The 17454-nt window shown below is 38.8% G+C and overlaps 1 gene segment (V, D, J or C); it reads left to right on the forward strand.

Annotated features, from left to right (window-relative positions):
• The first annotated feature begins 15053 nt into the window (after positions 1–15053).
• On the forward strand, positions 15054–15922 carry LOC124855310. The segment is given in 2 exon segments: positions 15054–15271; positions 15408–15922. Coding segments are annotated over 2 exon segments (420 nt in total).
• Positions 15923–17454: the final 1532 nt, after the last annotated feature.

Below are 17454 nucleotides of genomic sequence, written 5' to 3' on the forward strand. Positions count from 1 at the left end.
TTTCTGCATTTGGCTTTTTCTGTGACATGTTTTCAGTGGGAGTAAACTGCACAGGAAGCATCTGTTCCACTCAGTTTCTTTTAAAAACATGTTTGTTCTGATCTGTGTAAGGAAAACAGGCAACAATATCTGGGAGGCAGCAACAGACCCAAGCTTTCTACAAAATCTGTTGTTCAATTATATTATTTCTTCTAAAAAACGTCAACATCATCAAAAACATTGTCAAAATAAAAATATTTAACAGCGAGAAACACTACGACCTTATGAGGATTATATTACAGATCATCATATTGCAAAATATTCTAATTTTGGTTACAGTGCCTTACAAAAAAATTCATTGCCCTCCAACTTTTTTACTTATTGTCATGTTAGATCTTCGAATGTTAATGTAGTTATTCTGATTTACAATAGAATAGAATAGAACAGAATATAATATAATTAACTCTTGTATGCTCAGACATCCCAGAGGTTTTGTTTATAGGTTGGCAGGGACAATGCATGATTGCTAGATGATAGTGGCAGCATCATTCTATGGGGATGCTTTTCTTCAGCAGGGACAGGAAAGATGAACAAGAAATCACTGTTACAGGCTGCAAAAGACGGGGTCAGACTGTAACCCTAAGAATAAAGCATTAGGGTGGCCCAGTCAAAGTCCAAAATTAAATCCAATTGAGAATGTGAGACAAGACTTTAAAATTGATGTTTGCAGATGGTCTCCATCTAAGCTGCCTGAGCCCAAGCTATTTAACAAAAAGAAGAGACTAAAACTTTCAGTATGTAGATGTGCAAAGCTGGTAGAGACATAACCCAGATGACCTGCAGCATGTCATTGCAGCAAAAGGTGGTTCAACAAAGTATTGACCCAGGGGGGCTGACCAAAATAAGACTATTCTGATTTCTATTTGTAGAAAATGTTTAAAACTACGCTTAAGTATGTACTACTTTGTGTTAGTCTGCTGCATAAAATCCTATACAATACATTTATGGTTTGTGGATCTACAGGACCAAATATAGAAAGGTTCAATGGGCATGAATACTTTTGAAGGCACTCTAGATATAGAGAATTATAAATCAATATGCAGTTTGGTATGTGTCACTAACATAAAATTATAAATGTGTTTAAGCATGTAAATACTAACAAAATTTCCAATAATACATTTTTTAATAGTTTTAAATTTGAATCTCAATAGTAATTCTGAGCTCTCGCTACAATAATGTTGTCTGTCACATCTGCATAAAAATATATACAGTTATGTTGAATAAACCAGAAGCTTCCAATTAAGGTTTCAGAGCAAGACTGAAATTTTAAAGGACCATTTGGACCTCCTAACATGTGTAGTAAAGGTAACAGAAACACAAACAGCACAAGCTGATGTGAACATGGTTAGAGATGTAAACAGATCTAAAAAGCAGACAGTAACTTATCACACAGAGCAGAAACACAACACCAATAGCCCCACTTCTACATGTTAATGCAGCTGAATGAGACATTTCACATCTTGAACATGGCACAAAAAACATGTAAACTAGGTTGAATTAATATAGGTTTGATCAAAAAACACAACACTCCTAAACACAGACGAAAACAGCATTAACAGTCCTGTAAAAAGCCAAAGTTTTATCAAATAAAATTAGGCATGGTTTAAATAAATTAATTCAGTTTAGTACAGGTAAAATATTAGTTTTATAAATACATATTTTAGGTAGGTTACATGAAAAATGTTGACAAATAGAGGTCATATAGCACTGTTGGGGACACCTGTTTTATGGGTTAAAAGCTGTTAGAAGTGCTCATGAACACTTTATACCTTCAACATTGGCAACATTTCACGTGTGGCAGCCATATTGGATATTGAACCCCGATAACAATTCAGAGGGCACATCTTTTGCAATTCTAAATGGGAACTTAGAAAGTTAAGTACAAAGAGAACACATCTTTAGGTCAAAAATGAGCAGAATAACAGTATTTTAAAATCAGGATCAATAAATTCTGTATCGGCTAAAAAAAAGCAGGTACATACAGGTGGTAAATAGTTGGTGGCAACAACTTTTACAGTGCAAGGAGCCATTTTTGCTCTCACACTTGCAAAATAAAACCTGTCTAAAGACAAAACTGACATGACCATTTAGAAGAAAGTTAATGTATCAGGTTTTATAAATATCTAAATAAAAATCTCTTTTTCTTGAAGGAAATGAAAAGTCTGAGTTCTGGTTTTCTGTTTTAGAGCAAAGAAAAGCTTTTGCTTCCATATTTAAAGAGAAATGAAGAATGTTTTTGTTTAATTGTATCATTATTTGGAGCTACCCTGAAGGGCCCATTTCTACAATCTCAGCCACTAAAAATCAACATCAGGTGTGGGCACCAAGGGCAGTTTGGCTCTTGCATGCAAGCTGCTTGGACTTCATGTACAAGCACTCGCCCTTGTTCATATTATTTTTAGCTCAGATGAAGGTTCACATTCCACCCATAGGGCTTTTTCATCAAAGGGGCTCTTAACTGGGTTGGTGCTAGAGCCTGTTATTACTGGTTCTGTAAAACAACCAATTTGCTGTTCTACCACCCAAGAGCCAAGAGGAAGTCGCATCATTATAAACGTCTTGATTATTTATTGTTTGATCCTCCCCTATTTTAGTCTGTTTTGTTAAGAGCCTAACTACAATGTACCTGCAAAAGAAATTCACGCACTACCATCCGAAAAAGAGAAAATATCCAGTGAGCAGCAGTTTTGTGGTCACAAATGCCTTGTTGATGCCAGAGGTCAGAGGAGAATGTCCACACTGGTTCGAGCTGATAGAAAGGCAACAGTAACTCAAATAACCACTCGTTACAACCAAGGCAAGCATCTCTGAACGCACAACACGTTGAGCCTTGAGGCGGATGGGCTACAGCAGCAGAAGACTACACCGGGTGCCACTCCTGTCAGCTAAGAACAGGAAACTGAGGCTACAATTCACAGGCTCACCAAAATTGGACAATAGAAGATTGGAAAAACGTTGCCTGGTCTGATGAGTCTCTATTTCTGCTGCGACATTCAGATGATAGGGTCAGAATATGGCATCAACTGCATGAAAGCATGGATCCATCCTGCCTTGTATCAACTTGTATCATCAGGCTAGTGGTGGTGGTGTAATGGTGTGGGGGATATTTTCTTGGCACACGTTGGGCCCCTTAGTACCAATTGATCATCGTGTCAACACCACAGCCTACCTGAGTATTGTTGCTGACCACGTCCATCCCTTAATGACCACAATGTACCCATCTACTGATGGTTACTTCCAGCAGGATAACGCGCCATGTCATAAAGCATGAATCACCTCAGACTGGTTTCTTGAACATGACAATGAGTTCACTGGACACAAATGGCCTCCACAGTCACCAGATCTCAATCCAGTAGAGCACCTTTGGGATGTGGTGGAACAGGAGATTCGCATCATGGATGTGCAGCCGACAAATCTGCAGCATCTGTGTGATGCCATCACGTCAATATGGACCAAACTCTCTGAGGAATTGTTCCAGTACCTTGTTGAATCTATGCTACGAAGGATTAAGGCAGTTCTGAAGGCAAAGGGGGGTCCAACCCGGTACTAGCAAGGTGTACCTAATAAAGTGACCAGTGAGTGTAAACAGACAAATAAGAAAAAAGTCAATGCAGCAGTATGAGAGGCATGATGATAAATGATCTCAGCATTTTTCCCTATAACAGTATTTGCAAATTACATTTTAGAACTGTTAACTGAATCTCTGTTGCCTCTGACACATTTTCTTCAGTTGTATCCTCCTGGTTCAGTGCAGGTTCTACCCTTCTGGCAGATGACAGCGTACCTATGCGTAAACGTAGACATTTTTTGTTTTTCTTGCTTTTGTTTAAGTCCAAAACAAATATTTCTAACCTTGCAGGAATCCTTAATCACAATGCTAACTGCTTACCATGAGCAGAATCCACTGTGTACCGTATACAGAGGGTGCTCCATGAAAGTGTGAAACCATCTGTAAAATAAGTTAAAGCTGAACCAGAATTGGATCCTGCGACATACCAGCGACTCAGAAAATACCAGTAAAACACTGATGACTGGCTGAAAACTCAGAAATAGCAAGTTGTGGGTTGAGTCAGAGCCCAGATCTTGAGTTCATTGACATGCCTAAAGGTTTTTGTAAAAGGCCTGTACATGGAAGAAACCTTTCAGTCATCTCCTAGGTGAAAGAGAGGAGCAGACAAAACTTTCCTTGGGCCGATGTCAGAGACTGGTAGATGGTTTCAAGAAGCATCTTGCTGATTTCTTGCAATGAAATCACTTTCTTTTTCAACAATAAATGAAAAACAGATCAGACATTGATAAGTGAACATTTAGTCATAGTTTCTTTCACCATAACTCCTATACTTTGAGGATATTCCATTAAATGGCATGGGATTTGATTTTTACAGATTTGTTATAATTTAAAGTGCTTTAATGTATCTCCATTTGCCCACAAATTATAGTTATCATTTATTTATTTATTCTTTATTTTATTTCCTCTTATAATGCTAAAATTTGATGTTTTCGACATTTTTCTGTTCGTCATCAAACTGGCGTATCTATATAAAACATATGACTGTGATGGGCTTGGATCCCATGATCCTCTGTTTCCAGGATTGTCATCAACATGCTGAAGAGTCACAGCAGACCACAAAACCAGAGTTACACAGAGTTACACAGTGGCAGTCTCCTGACTCTCTCCCCTGCAGCTCATAACAACAGCTCTACATTATGATCAGGCAACAAAACAACATATTTAATCAAAACCTCGCCTCATTTTCAGTCTTTCTGCTGTGGATATCAGGTTATTAAAATAAACATCTGCTTTGATCTAAAGATTCAGGCTTTATTTAACATTTTGCAAGACATTTCTGTTCTATTCACCAGGTTGTGTTTGTGGGAGTGATGTGAAACAGACCCTCTTGCTGTGGAAGTCTCTGGGTGAAGATGCAACGATGGAGTGCAGCCATACCAAGGGTGCTGGCTATTTCCAGATGTACTGGTATAGACAGCTGCCTGGAGAAACTATGAAACTCATCGTTTTCACATCGACAACTTCAAAAGATCACGACTTTGGAGAATTCAAAAAAGAGAAATTCTCAGCCTCAAAGACTGAAGTTGAGAGAGGAACATTTACAGTGAAGAACCTGCAACCAGAAGATAAAGGCTTGTATTTCTGTGCTGTGAGTCAACACAGTGATACAAACACAAGTGTGAGCTGAACAAAAACCTCTGAGCACTGTTCACCTCAGCTCCAACCACACATTGTGTCTTATATTAATGAGACCCTCCCATAACTGTTCACATCTCCGTAGAGATGGAGGAGCTCCCCTCACACACACTGACAAGAGATGTGGTCTCTGAGTTCAGTCTACTCACAACACAATAATGATCCCAGCTGCTCTGATAAAGCTCTCTGCATACTGGATGAACATGAAGCAAATAGTTTTCACACCTCCGCCTCCTCCACATCAATATTAAAATAGCTTCAGAGATAAAAAAACTTTCCAGAAGAAGAAGGATGCTCTGACAGTGAAGAAGCTGCAGCCTGAAGACAATGGAGTGTATTTGTGTGCTGTAAGTCAATATAGGGATGCAGCTGATTCAAAGAGCTGCACAAAAGTCAGATTTGTGGTGTCAGAGTATATGGAATAAAGATTTGTCTTAATATATTTGTAGTGGGACCTCTTTGCTAAGTGCTAAGTTATTACCTAAGCAATAACTTAGGCAAATAACTTAGGTAATCTATTGATCCATTGTCTATACCTGCTTGCCATTGTCAAGGGTTGTAGGGGAGTTGCTGCCAACCTTCAGCGGTCAATGGGCAAGAGGGTACACACTGGACAAGTCCATCTCAGGGGATAGACACAGGACAAACAGCCCTACATGCACACACTCACACCCAGGGGCAATTTTGAGCATTATATTAACCTAACAGTCATGTTTTTGCACTGTGGGAGGAAGAGAGAGTACCCAAAGAAAACCCAAGCATGCAAAGAGAGAACTCCAAACTCCATGCAGATAGGATCCAGGACCATCTTAGTGCAAGACAACACACTACCAACTGCTCCACTATGGAGCCCCAATAAAAACAGACATAACAGTTTTTTATCCTGAAATTGTCTCCTGTTGAGTCATGCTATAGCGTCCTCTCAAACATCTCCAAGGTGAAAGGGAGGAGTGGGCAAAACTTTCCTTGGGCCGATGTCAGAGACTGGTAGATGGTTTCAAGAAGCATCTTGCTGAAGTTATTTCAGCCAAAACGGGTGAGATGAGTTATTGTGGGGTAGGGTGTTATAACTTGTTGCGTAAAATGCACTTTTTTGTTGATACATGTTGCCTAAGGAATAAAACACGGTTTTTGGTGTTTACCTGCAATGAAATCACTTTCTTTTTCAACGATAAATGAAAAACAGATCAGACATTGATAAGTGAACATTTAGTCATAGTTTTTTTCACATGACCATAACTCCTATACTTTGAGGATATTCCATTAAATGGCATGGGATTTGATTTTTACAGATTTGTTATAATTTAAAGTGCTTTAATGTATCTCCATTTGCCCACAAATTATAGTTATCATTTATTTATTTATTCTTTATTTTATTTCCTCTTATAATGCTAAAATTTGATGTTTTCGACATTTTTCTGTACGTCATCAAACTGGCGTATCTATATAAAACATATGACTGTGATGGGCTTGGATCCCATGATCCTCTGTTTCCAGGATTGTCATCAACATGCTGAAGAGTCACAGCAGACCACAAAACCAGAGTTACACAGAGTTACACAGTGGCAGTCTCCTGACTCTCTCCCCTGCAGCTCATAACAACAGCTCTACATTATGATCAGGCAACAAAACAACATATTTAATCAAAACCTCGCCTCATTTTCAGTCTTTCTGCTGTGGATATCAGGTTATTAAAATAAACATCTGCTTTGATCTAAAGATTCAGGCTTTATTTAACATTTTGCAAGACATTTCTGTTCTATTCACCAGGTTGTGTTTGTGGGAGTGATGTGAAACAGACCCTCTTGTTGTGGAAGTCTCTGGGTGAAGATGCAACGATGGAGTGCAGCCATACCAAGGGTGCTGACTATTTCCAGATGTACTGGTATAGACAGCTGCCTGGAGAAACTATGAAACTCATCGTTTTCACATCGACAACTTCAAAAGATCACGACTTTGGAGAATTCAAAAAAGAGAAATTCTCAGCCTCAAAGACTGAAGTTGAGAGAGGAACATTTACAGTGAAGAACCTGCAACCAGAAGATAAAGGCTTGTATTTCTGTGCTGTGAGTCAACACAGTGATACAAACACAAGTGTGAGCTGAACAAAAACCTCTGAGCACTGTTCACCTCACCTCCAACCACACATTGTGTCTTATATTAATGAGACCCTCCCATAACTGTTCACATCTCCGTAGAGATGGAGGAGCTCCCCTCACACACACTGACAAGAGATGTGGTCTCTGAGTTCAGTCTACTCACAACACAATAATGATCCCAGCTGCTCTGATAAAGCTCTCTGCATACTGGATGAACATGAAGCAAATAGTTTTCACACCTCCGCCTCCTCCACATCAATATTAAAATAGCTTCAGAGATAAAAAAACTTTCCAGAAGAAGAAGGATGCTCTGACAGTGAAGAAGCTGCAGCCTGAAGACAATGGAGTGTATTTGTGTGCTGTAAGTCAATATAGGGATGCAGCTGATTCAAAGAGCTGCACAAAAGTCAGATTTGTGGTGTCAGAGTATATGGAATAAAGATTTGTCTTAATATATTTGTAGTGGGACCTCTTTGCTAAGTGCTAAGTTATTACCTAAGCAATAACTTAGGCAAATAACTTAGGTAATCTATTGATCCATTGTCTATACCTGCTTGCCATTGTCAAGGGTTGTAGGGGAGTTGCTGCCAACCTTCAGCGGTCAATGGGCAAGAGGGTACACACTGGACAAGTCCATCTCAGGGGATAGACACAGGACAAACAGCCCTACATGCACACACTCACACCCAGGGGCAATTTTGAGCATTATATTAACCTAACAGTCATGTATTTGCACTGTGGGAGGAAGAGAGAGTACCCAAAGAAAACCCAAGCATGCAAAGAGAGAACTCCAAACTCCATGCAGATAGGATCCAGGACCATCTTAGTGCAAGACAACACACTACCAACTGCTCCACTATGGAGCCCCAATAAAAACAGACATAACAGTTTTTTATCCTGAAATTGTCTCCTGTTGAGTCATGCTATAGCGTCCTCTCAAACATCTCCAAGGTGAAAGGGAGGAGTGGGCAAAACTTTCCTTGGGCCGATGTCAGAGACTGGTAGATGGTTTCAAGAAGCATCTTGCTGAAGTTATTTCAGCCAAAACGGGTGAGATGAGTTATTGTGGGGTAGGGTGTTATAACTTGTTGCGTAAAATGCACTTTTTTGTTGATACATGTTGCCTAAGGAATAAAACACGGTTTTTGGTGTTTACCTGCAATGAAATCACTTTCTTTTTCAACGATAAATGAAAAACAGATCAGACATTGATAAGTGAACATTTAGTCATAGTTTCTTTCACCATAACTCCTATACTTTGAGGATATTCCATTAAATGGCATGGGATTTGATTTTTACAGATTTGTTATAATTTAAAGTGCTTTAATGTATCTCCATTTGCCCACAAATTATAGTTATCATTTATTTATTTATTCTTTATTTTATTTCCTCTTATAATGCTAAAATTTGATGTTTTCGACATTTTTCTGTACGTCATCAAACTGGCGTATCTATATAAAACATATGACTGTGATGGGCTTGGATCCCATGATCCTCTGTTTCCAGGATTGTCATCAACATGCTGAAGAGTCACAGCAGACCACAAAACCAGAGTTACACAGAGTTACACAGTGGCAGTCTCCTGACTCTCTCCCCTGCAGCTCATAACAACAGCTCTACATTATGATCAGGCAACAAAACAACATATTTAATCAAAACCTCGCCTCATTTTCAGTCTTTCTGCTGTGGATATCAGGTTATTAAAATAAACATCTGCTTTGATCTAAAGATTCAGGCTTTATTTAACATTTTGCAAGACATTTCTGTTCTATTCACCAGGTTGTGTTTGTGGGAGTGATGTGAAACAGACCCTCTTGCTGTGGAAGTCTCTGGGTGAAGATGCAACGATGGAGTGCAGCCATACCAAGGGAGCTGACTATTTCCAGATGTACTGGTATAGACAGCTGCCTGGAGAAACTATGAAACTCATCGTTTTCACATCGACAACTTCAAAAGATCACAACTTTGGAGAATTCAAAAAAGAGAAATTCTCAGCCTCAAAGACTGAAGTTGAGAGAGGAACATTTACAGTGAAGAACCTGCAACCAGAAGATAAAGGCTTGTATTTCTGTGCTGTGAGTCAACACAGTGATACAAACACAAGTGTGAGCTGAACAAAAACCTCTGAGCACTGTTCACCTCACCTCCAACCACACATTGTGTCTTATATTAATGAGACCCTCCCATAACTGTTCACATCTCCGTAGAGATGGAGGAGCTCCCCTCACACACACTGACAAGAGATGTGGTCTCTGAGTTCAGTCTACTCACAACACAATAATGATCCCAGCTGCTCTGATAAAGCTCTCTGCATACTGGATGAACATGAAGCAAATAGTTTTCACACCTCCGCCTCCTCCACATCAATATTAAAATGGCTTCAGAGATAAGAAACTTTCCAGAAGAAGAAGGATGCTCTGACAGTGAAGAAGCTGCAGCCTGAAGACAATGGAGTGTATTTGTGTGCTGTAAGTCAATATAGGGATGCAGCTGATTCAAAGAGCTGCACAAAAGTCAGATTTGTGGTGTCAGAGTATATGGAATAAAGATTTGTCTTAATATATTTGTAGTGGGACCTCTTTGCTAAGTGCTAAGTTATTACCTAAGCAATAACTTAGGCAAATAACTTAGGTAATCTATTGATCCATTGTCTATACCTGCTTGCCATTGTCAAGGGTTGTAGGGGAGTTGCTGCCAACCTTCAGCGGTCAATGGGCAAGAGGGTACACACTGGACAAGTCCATCTCAGGGGATAGACACAGGACAAACAGCCCTACATGCACACACTCACACCCAGGGGCAATTTTGAGCATTATATTAACCTAACAGTCATGTATTTGCACTGTGGGAGGAAGTGCTCCTATGGCAAGACATGTAACCACACTTATGATGGGCATGGATGTCATATTTATTGTAGGCTTTAATGGATTCCTCTAAACTGATCTTTTTTCAGAATGGAATGATTACATAAACATTTTAATGGATTTTCAATTTCAAGAATTGAGTGGACAGAATTGAGTGGACAGAGTAACATTTTTACCGGGGTTTCTCTATCCACACATGGCCAAAACAAAACATGGCCTAAGTAATACATATAACACAACTAATATTTGGTTAAATGTCCCTTAGCAGCATAGTTCTGACTGATTGGACATTAGGCTGCACTTCTTGAATTAGTGAATTAGTAGAGCTCAATTAAATGTGTTGGCTTTCCGGCATCGACCTAGCATAGAGAGGCAGAACCTCTCTACTTGGTTCTGTGTTTCTAATACGTAATTAATTCTCCCTATTTTGCTCTGTGGTCCACTCAATTTCATCATTCATAACTGCCTTCAAGGGTCCTCCAAGAAGCATGCAACACTGATTTTTTGTGACCGCATGGGGTGCGGCGCTGGCAGGCACAATAATCCTTCCAGTCTGAGGGTGGCACCAAACACACAGCAGATGAAGAAAACGATCACGAGGACACAGTAAACAACAATAAAGCTCATACAGTAAGGGGAGATCTACTGTTTTCCTAGAGATTTTTCTCTATCTATCAGGGAGAACAAGGATAGAAAAAACTGCATTGATGTTCTGGCGAGAAATTACTTTGTAGTTTCTTTTTGGTCTTTTCTTTTCTTCTTCTGAGTAGATCTAAACAAGCACATTATTGCCCATGAAGAGGCTGTTGTGAAAAATGAATATATATGAGTGGAACGCAGTTGTTTCACCTGAGCTAAATTTAGAATGAATACACAGACACGGAGAGGTATGTCAAGTACCTTAGTCTTTCGGCCCATTAAGTTCTCTTTATCTTCACAGCACTGAAAGCTCACAGAAATCACCCCATTGGGATGTCATCAGACACAGCAACAGAGGAGCTTATAACACCTGTGTTCACGGCAAATTGTCATACCAAGGCCGATAATAAATCCATCTTACTTCCAAACTCCATTGTTTACATTTTAGTACAGAGCTCCGAAACAAAAGCAGATATCACTGACTGGATGCTGAAGTGTGCCTTTATTTCAAAAGCTTACTGAGTTGCACAAAAAGAACATCACTTTAAAGAGCATTATTGACACATATTTACATGCATCTAATTAGATAGTTCATCACAATGGCTGTGGAGTCATAGACAATGAATCTTATGATAGCCCCAAGCACAGCTCTGTGGAAAAAAGGTGCATCAAGTTCAGATTTCTCAGCATCTATAATGTTACATCTTGCCGCTCAGTGTAGCTGATCGTACAAATTATCAATAAGAAAGAGAAAGACTAACTGAAAGCCTCTTGAAAAAAAATCTGTTAGATGCATTTAGCGTTGCTTTATTTCTGACTGACTGCAGACCTAAACTCAAGTTGACATGAAACCATGTACCGGATTTTATTACAGTTTATTAGGACTTTTGTAGTTTAATTATTTATGTTGTTTTTTTTTTTACATTTGAGCAAAACATATAGCATCACCAGTTTGTGGCTCCTCCCCTCTAATTTGATCCACTAATGTGTTGAGCATGTCCGTCCCTGCAGAGACAATGAGGAAGATACAGACACCATGATAAGAAACCTGAGCACAATCACTCTGCTGCTGCTCGGCATCAGCTGTTGGTTTGACTCTAACTTTTCTATAATTATATGCATTTTTATGTTTATCTTTTATTAATGTTTGCGGGTTTTTTTCCAATACAGATCTTTGTCTAAGCAGTAAGGTCCAGCAGGACCCACCATCAATATTAGGAAGTCCTCAGGATCCGGCAACAATCAGCTGCAGCCATTCAATAAGTTCCTACAACGTGATATTGTGGTACAAAAAGCCAATTGGCGACTCTGCTCTTAAATTAATTGGACATATTCTTTATGCCAGTGCAACGTTGGAAGATGAATTCCAAGGTCATTTCAATGTGAGTGGAGACGGCTCAAAGAAATCAGAGCTTCATGTACAGAAACTCCAACCAGAAGACAGCAGCAGTTATTACTGTGCAGCTAGTAGGCACAGTGCTGTATGAAGCCTTCACCTCCAACAAAAACCCCCTCTGATACAGAAGGAACCATCATTTACCTGCTGATAACGTGAACTACAAGAAAACCACATGAGAGAAACTGAACACCCAGCTGGACCATTATGATGAAAGGTTAACCTTATTTTGTCCGCTAGGGGGTAATGTTTTCATTAAGATCCTGTTGTGTTGCTTTTGTTACAGTTTGGAAATATGGCACCTCATCATGAAAGCATGTATTTTTCTAAACATAATTAATATTTGAGCCAAGTATATGATTACAAAATAGTATTTGTTGAAAAAAAATTAACTGAAAAAATTAAATGAAGAAATTGTTACCCTTATTTTAATAGTTGCTGTAGTATAAAAATAAATGATAGTGGGTATTCAGTATTAGCCTTGAGATTACTTAAATTCTAATCAAGCATATTAATCCTTAAAATTAATGTTAAATAAAGGTTAATTCTAACAACACCACTGTAACTTTTAAAAGTTAACTGTTAAGGCAAATACAGAGAAATTTGGTCCTTAACTCAAGGTGACAAGAACAAGAACAGAGTTCCTGCTGGCCAGGACCTACTTCACATACTTCACAAGTACAAGAAGTACAGAACTCCTGGGAGGTCCTCACTTACAATAAAAACGTTCTGCCCAGATGTGTCAAGAACAAGCTGCAAAAACTCCTAACCAGGGCTGTTTATTTTGGTCTTTGTCGAGGTAGGAAAACTTTACTGGCCGTCCGTTAAGTCTTACATTACTCCTCACCTCTCATCGACTCTTTTTATTTGGCACCCCAAAGGACAATCCTCAGTCAGAGATCATTTGTACGTTTCCACAAGTTTATTAAAACCAATCTGAATTCAAAGAGGGAGACACCACACTTACACGGGTACCTGGAAACCTCTGTGTGTTGTCTCACTGGGGGCTGCGTTACATGACATTTTATACCCCACACTGCTATGCAGTACACATACACAATCATTCTGTCTGTGGATGTCTCCCCAACAACAGTGTCAAAGAAACAGAGATATACTTCATTATTTAATCAAAGAATTGTTTCCCACACATGGATACAGACAGAGAACACCTGCAAGCCTTATCCTTGAATAATGAACACTCATTGTTTTATAATACTAGAGGCTACTGTTACAGTATCAAAGAAACAGAGATACATTTAATCATTTAATAAAGAATTGTTTCCCACACGTCTTCAGGAATCTTCAGGGTGGAAAACTTATCAGAAGTTTCGGTCAGCACAGAGAGGAGTAGCATGCCTCCCCAATACACTGCCGGCTTTTCTCGATACAGACAGAAAAGACGTGCAAGCCTTAACCTTGAATAATAAACACTCATTGTGTTATAATACTAAAGGCTACTGTTTTTTCTAACTATCAAAAGCATAACTAAAACTCCTAATAAAAATCAATCTATAAACAGCAAAGTCCCAAATATATCTTAGTCTTAGCTACTAATAATAAGCCATTTATATTTCCACACTACTAATAATAAGGCATTTATATTTCCACATCTTGCAACCCTCAGAAGAAGAACACATTTCTCTGTTCTTACAGAGAATATACAAGCTTTTAGCACTGTGTCCAACAGAGAATAACAGCGAAGAAATGTTTGTCTGGGCTTTGTTATGAGCTGTATTATTCTTTAGCTAGGTTAGCAACAGCGGTAATGCTAAAGTCAAGCAAGCTAGCAAGCTGAGCTTCTTAACTCCCATGCAGTCGTTTGCCCAGGAGTGATACATCCTAGCTGTGATTGTTAGGGCAAAGGTTGACATGCCACCTTGTTAAAACCGTTTAAAAAGTGTATAATTATTTCGGTAAATTTATTTTCCTTAAGTACAAACAAGTTATTTTTTGTTCCCTTTAAAGGTAGAGGACAAACCAGATGATTCATGAATTAAAGTTATCGGTTGACAGGATTCTACTGCCAAGCAGAACCCAGCAGACATAATAATGGAGATAGATCCTCTGCATCCATGAAATTTGTTTGTGTGCAAAAATAACTGCAGATGTGAAACTGCATCCTCGTTAATCAACTGTATTTAGAAATGATTGATAACTTTTAAATGTATTTTTAAGGAAGATAATTCTGAATTAGGCCATTTAAATGAGTGTTATGTTGTTTATGAAGTGTTGATTGTGCAGATGTTTGTGATGTTTAATAGATCACTAAAATACAAATTGACAACTACTGTCTTGTGTGGATACTATTTTAATCAATGTGAAACAGAATAGCTCGTTTTGAGTAATTAAAATGATTAATTAAGGCTAGATGATCTTAAAAGTTAGTAACAATTTAACCATTTGGTTAAGTAAATAAAATAGGTTGAAATTTCAGTACTTTATTAAAGTGTGTTTTAGCTCTTCAGCTTACATAATAGGTGCTTATAAATCAAAAATATGCAAACTACTACAACAGTTCTTTTTCTCAGTGCAGATAACGGTTTACTGTGGCAATTCTTGCTTTGTTCTTTTTAAATGCTTTGACAAATGTGACAAGCATCAAATTCAACTATAAAACAATGTCCCTGTAAGAGAAATTATCATTTTGTTACCATAGGTACAATATATGTATCTGTGTGACAAGTTAGGTTTTTTTTACATAGTTTCATACGAAATGTTGTGTCTGTACAATTACTACCAAGTAAAATGTAATATTTCATTTGTAGCTTCATCAATTTTCTCTCTTATTCCTTTTGAATACAGTTCTGAATGTCGTCAGTTTAAAACTGTCATGAATGTAAATGTCTAATCACTGCTGGAGCTATAGTCAATAAATAGCTTCCCTATTCAGAAGAGGAGGAGGCACAGCGGCAACCCCCTTCTTCGTTTACTTCAACAGTTATAACAAGACCAGAAACAAATTTGCCCCAACAAGAACCAACAATGTTCCTTCTCTGCTGCATAAGCTTGCAGACCATACTGGTTTCGGGTAAAGTCATTAAAAGCCTTTACAGACTTCTACAACAGTTAGGAAGATTTAGATTTTTAGAATAATAAAATTGTTTTGTTTGGATAGAACCTGGGTTTCCCACATATTTCTTGTTTTTTTGTTCTCTCTCCCACAGGTTCCTCTCTGAGTGACCAAATTTTCCAGACTCCTGTCGAGATGTTTGAAAGTCTTGGGAAAACATTTACCATCAGCTGTTCTCACAGTATTCAAAGCTATGATCAAATCCTTTGGTACAAACAATCAGAAGGCCATGAGATGCAGTTCCTGGGATACATGTATGGAACCAGTGCATTCCCAGAGAAGGGACTGAATGTGACAATGGACGGGAACGCAAACAAAGGCCAGACCAGCACCTTAACAATTAAAGGACTCAATGTAAAAACAAGAGCAGTTTACTTCTGTGCTGCTCGCTACCACAGTGCAGCATATCATTGCGCTTCAGTACATAAACCTCCTCACATCCCTGTGCAGCTGTATTACCTTCTTTGATGTGGTAAGGCCATATCTTGCATGGCTAATATAATAATACAGAGCGTATTATCATATTTGCAAGATATGGCCTTACATGGTCTGCTGTGACCACACCCACCTACAGAGCGCATTTTGCTGTAGCCTCAAAGGAGAGGCTGTTCAAACAGCTTGTTCAGCTGCTGAGAATATCACAGTAATAGCAGCATAATAAATAACAGAATGTGTGTCAGACTCTTGATAATCACTCTCAACACTGTGCTGTTTTCAGGTAATCACAGTTTTCAATACCACAGTACCATAATTTACACTACTGATGTTTTGGTTGTATTTTGTGACTGCAGTTTTCCATTTTCACTGGTGAATTACCAGGTGCCCATTCAGTTGTATTTTGTGTTGTTTTTCCACAGGATCTTCTCTCAGTGATCAAGTCCACCAAACTCCATTATACATTCAAGCAAGCCCAGGAGAAGCAGCCCAAATCAACTGCTCTCACGGTATTCAGAGCTACAACGTAATACTCTGGTACAAGAGATCAGAGGACAGACAGCTGGAGCTCCTGGGGTATACGTTTTTGACCAACAGTTATCCTGAACCTGGAGTGAATGTGATGATCCAAGGGAGTGCAGATAAAGACCAGATCTGCACTTTGACAATTAAAGAGCTCAGTGTGAGCAGCAGTGCCGTTTACTTCTGTGCTGCAAGTTACCACAGTGCTGCATATCACTGCTGCACACCACAAAAACCTCACCCTTTGCTGAAAACAAACAAACTGTTGTAGCAATGTGTTGAAATTGTATTTGGACAGATTTTGATTCATACTTTTGTGCAGAAATTTTGACAATTTACTGAAAATGCAATGTAAGCCTGTCAGTGACTCAAATGTAGCCAGATGAAAGTTAAAATGCTTTATTGTGAAAATACAGATATTAAAGCTTATGTTCCAGCAGTAATGATTGACCCCAGATAGTGAAATTCATTACTTCCATTTCAACAATATGTTCATTGAAAAAGACACATCAGGCTGCAGGTGTTGTTTTGGCTATGGAATACCATGGTTGGAGTTTTTAAATGACTTTACCAGCACATCTAAAATCTGCCGCCTTATACAACAGGCTTTACCAAATATATTACTGGCATAGAGAGCTTGAATGCATGCTACATTTACTGCATAATTAGTAGTCCAAGCTGTTGTTTGCCATACTAATATCATGCACAGTGTGATGCAGATAACGATGAAGTTGTGCAGCCATAGTTAGGAGATGTAGCAGAGTGAGGGTGGACAGGTAGTAGTGTTGGTAGCTCTTTGCTTTTGTTTTCTCTCTTCTTCTTTTCCTCCAGCAGCTCCTCCATGAAGGTCAGTTTCCAGCTGAGTCTTACTGTTGTTTTGGTATACCAAGGAGTCAAAGATTTCAGAGGCTGCACCAAAGTTAACACCTGGTGAGTCCTTTAACGTCTAGAAAGCACACAGAGAAACTGGGAATTGATGCTGAGAAAAATGTTAACTGAGTACAATAACTTGAAGGCTTGATTGCTAACAACAAATGGAAGGTCAGGCACTGGAATTGAGGAGTGCTGAATCATATAACCCTGCAGTTCATGAGCAGATGCGCGTCAAGTGTGCCATCTGATATCCCTGACAGCTAAAATTTGATGTTCGTTGCTGGCGACTGCCTCGGAATTAAAAAACGTAT

This window comes from Girardinichthys multiradiatus, chromosome 19, assembly GCF_021462225.1.
Source record: "Girardinichthys multiradiatus isolate DD_20200921_A chromosome 19, DD_fGirMul_XY1, whole genome shotgun sequence".
NCBI classification, from domain to species: domain Eukaryota; kingdom Metazoa; phylum Chordata; class Actinopteri; order Cyprinodontiformes; family Goodeidae; genus Girardinichthys; species Girardinichthys multiradiatus.